Consider the following 1076-nt stretch of genomic DNA (forward strand, 5'->3'; position numbering starts at 1 on the left):
CTTATTTTCAAAAATTCTCTATATGTACATCAATTTCTTTCTCACACTCAGAACCTTTTTAATGAGGAGCATATATAAGAAAGGTTGACAAAGAACATCAAAAGTACTAACTATAATTATAGGGAATGAAACACATTTAAAAAAAGGGAATTGCGCACACAAAATGGGGAACTTCAAGAATTCCAATTTCATAATAAGGTCTTCAGCTATTACAATTATATGAAAGAGTAATACTAAACCAAAGACTGTGATAGCATATATTTTATTTTTGGTCCTAAATTTTGGACCTTTCCACTAAGAGCCAACTTGAGAAAGCAATTTGAACACTAGAGTCGCAGATCTAGGATCCCAATAAATCCCAATTTCATCACTCTCGCCCAATCTGCGATCCTTGAACAATTCAATGGACCAAAGAGAAAAATCTTCATAGAACAACTTCTTGAACCAAACACTTCCACCTTCATACTTTTTAGGGATAGTCTCCTCAGTTATATCCCACATGTCAACACAAACCTTGCATCCATTCTCCAAACTTTTGGCCACGCCCAAAGTCCAGTAACGAAGGATGTACTCAAACATCTCAAAAAAGGGAATAATCAGCATTCCTACAACGATCTCATCATGGGTAAGCTTTTTCTTGATCTGCCATGGGTTTTGCCGATCGATTCTTGGGGCAGGGTATAAGTCCCTTATCTCCACCAATTTTCGAGTCACCTGATATGGAGTGTTGTTGATTTTACAAGCTTCTTCTTCCTCTTTTGAGGGAAAGAAATTGTAAAAAAATGTTTTTTTCAAGCTAAGCAAAGGCCTCTGATCAGACATTGAAGAAGGTGAAGATTAAAAGAGAGAGGCACAACACCTTATAAAGACATAATTAGGTTTTCTAATTCATTTTGAGCGGGAATCTTAAAAAGATATTACTTTTAAAAAAATTTAAACTTTTTTATTAAGGTACATTAAGAGAAGACTATAAAATAGGATAATTATGTCATTTCACATTTAAAGTGCGCATAATAATTCCAAGATTTTTATGTTACCTAAAGTGTGGACAAAAATAAAAGTTTAGCTAGTATTTA

General features: G+C 33.8%; 1 protein-coding gene across 1 annotated transcript; it reads right to left on the reverse strand.

The window, feature by feature from the left end:
- Positions 1–294: 294 nt before the first annotated feature.
- Positions 295–822, reverse strand: LOC138338838 (putative B3 domain-containing protein At1g51970). The gene has a single exon (XM_069289922.1). It carries the CDS (start codon positions 820–822, stop codon positions 295–297), a length of 528 nt encoding a protein of 175 aa, XP_069146023.1.
- Between the last annotated feature and the right edge of the window lie 254 nt (positions 823–1076).

Source organism: Solanum lycopersicum, chromosome 10, assembly GCF_036512215.1.
Source record: "Solanum lycopersicum chromosome 10, SLM_r2.1".
In the NCBI taxonomy this organism is placed as follows: domain Eukaryota; kingdom Viridiplantae; phylum Streptophyta; class Magnoliopsida; order Solanales; family Solanaceae; genus Solanum; species Solanum lycopersicum.

What these genes read in the sequence shown, in the direction of transcription:
- LOC138338838 (XM_069289922.1), bottom strand. Translation starts at nt 822, where the DNA reads ATGTCTGATCAGAGGCCTTTGCTTAGCTTGAAAAAAACATTTTTTTAC.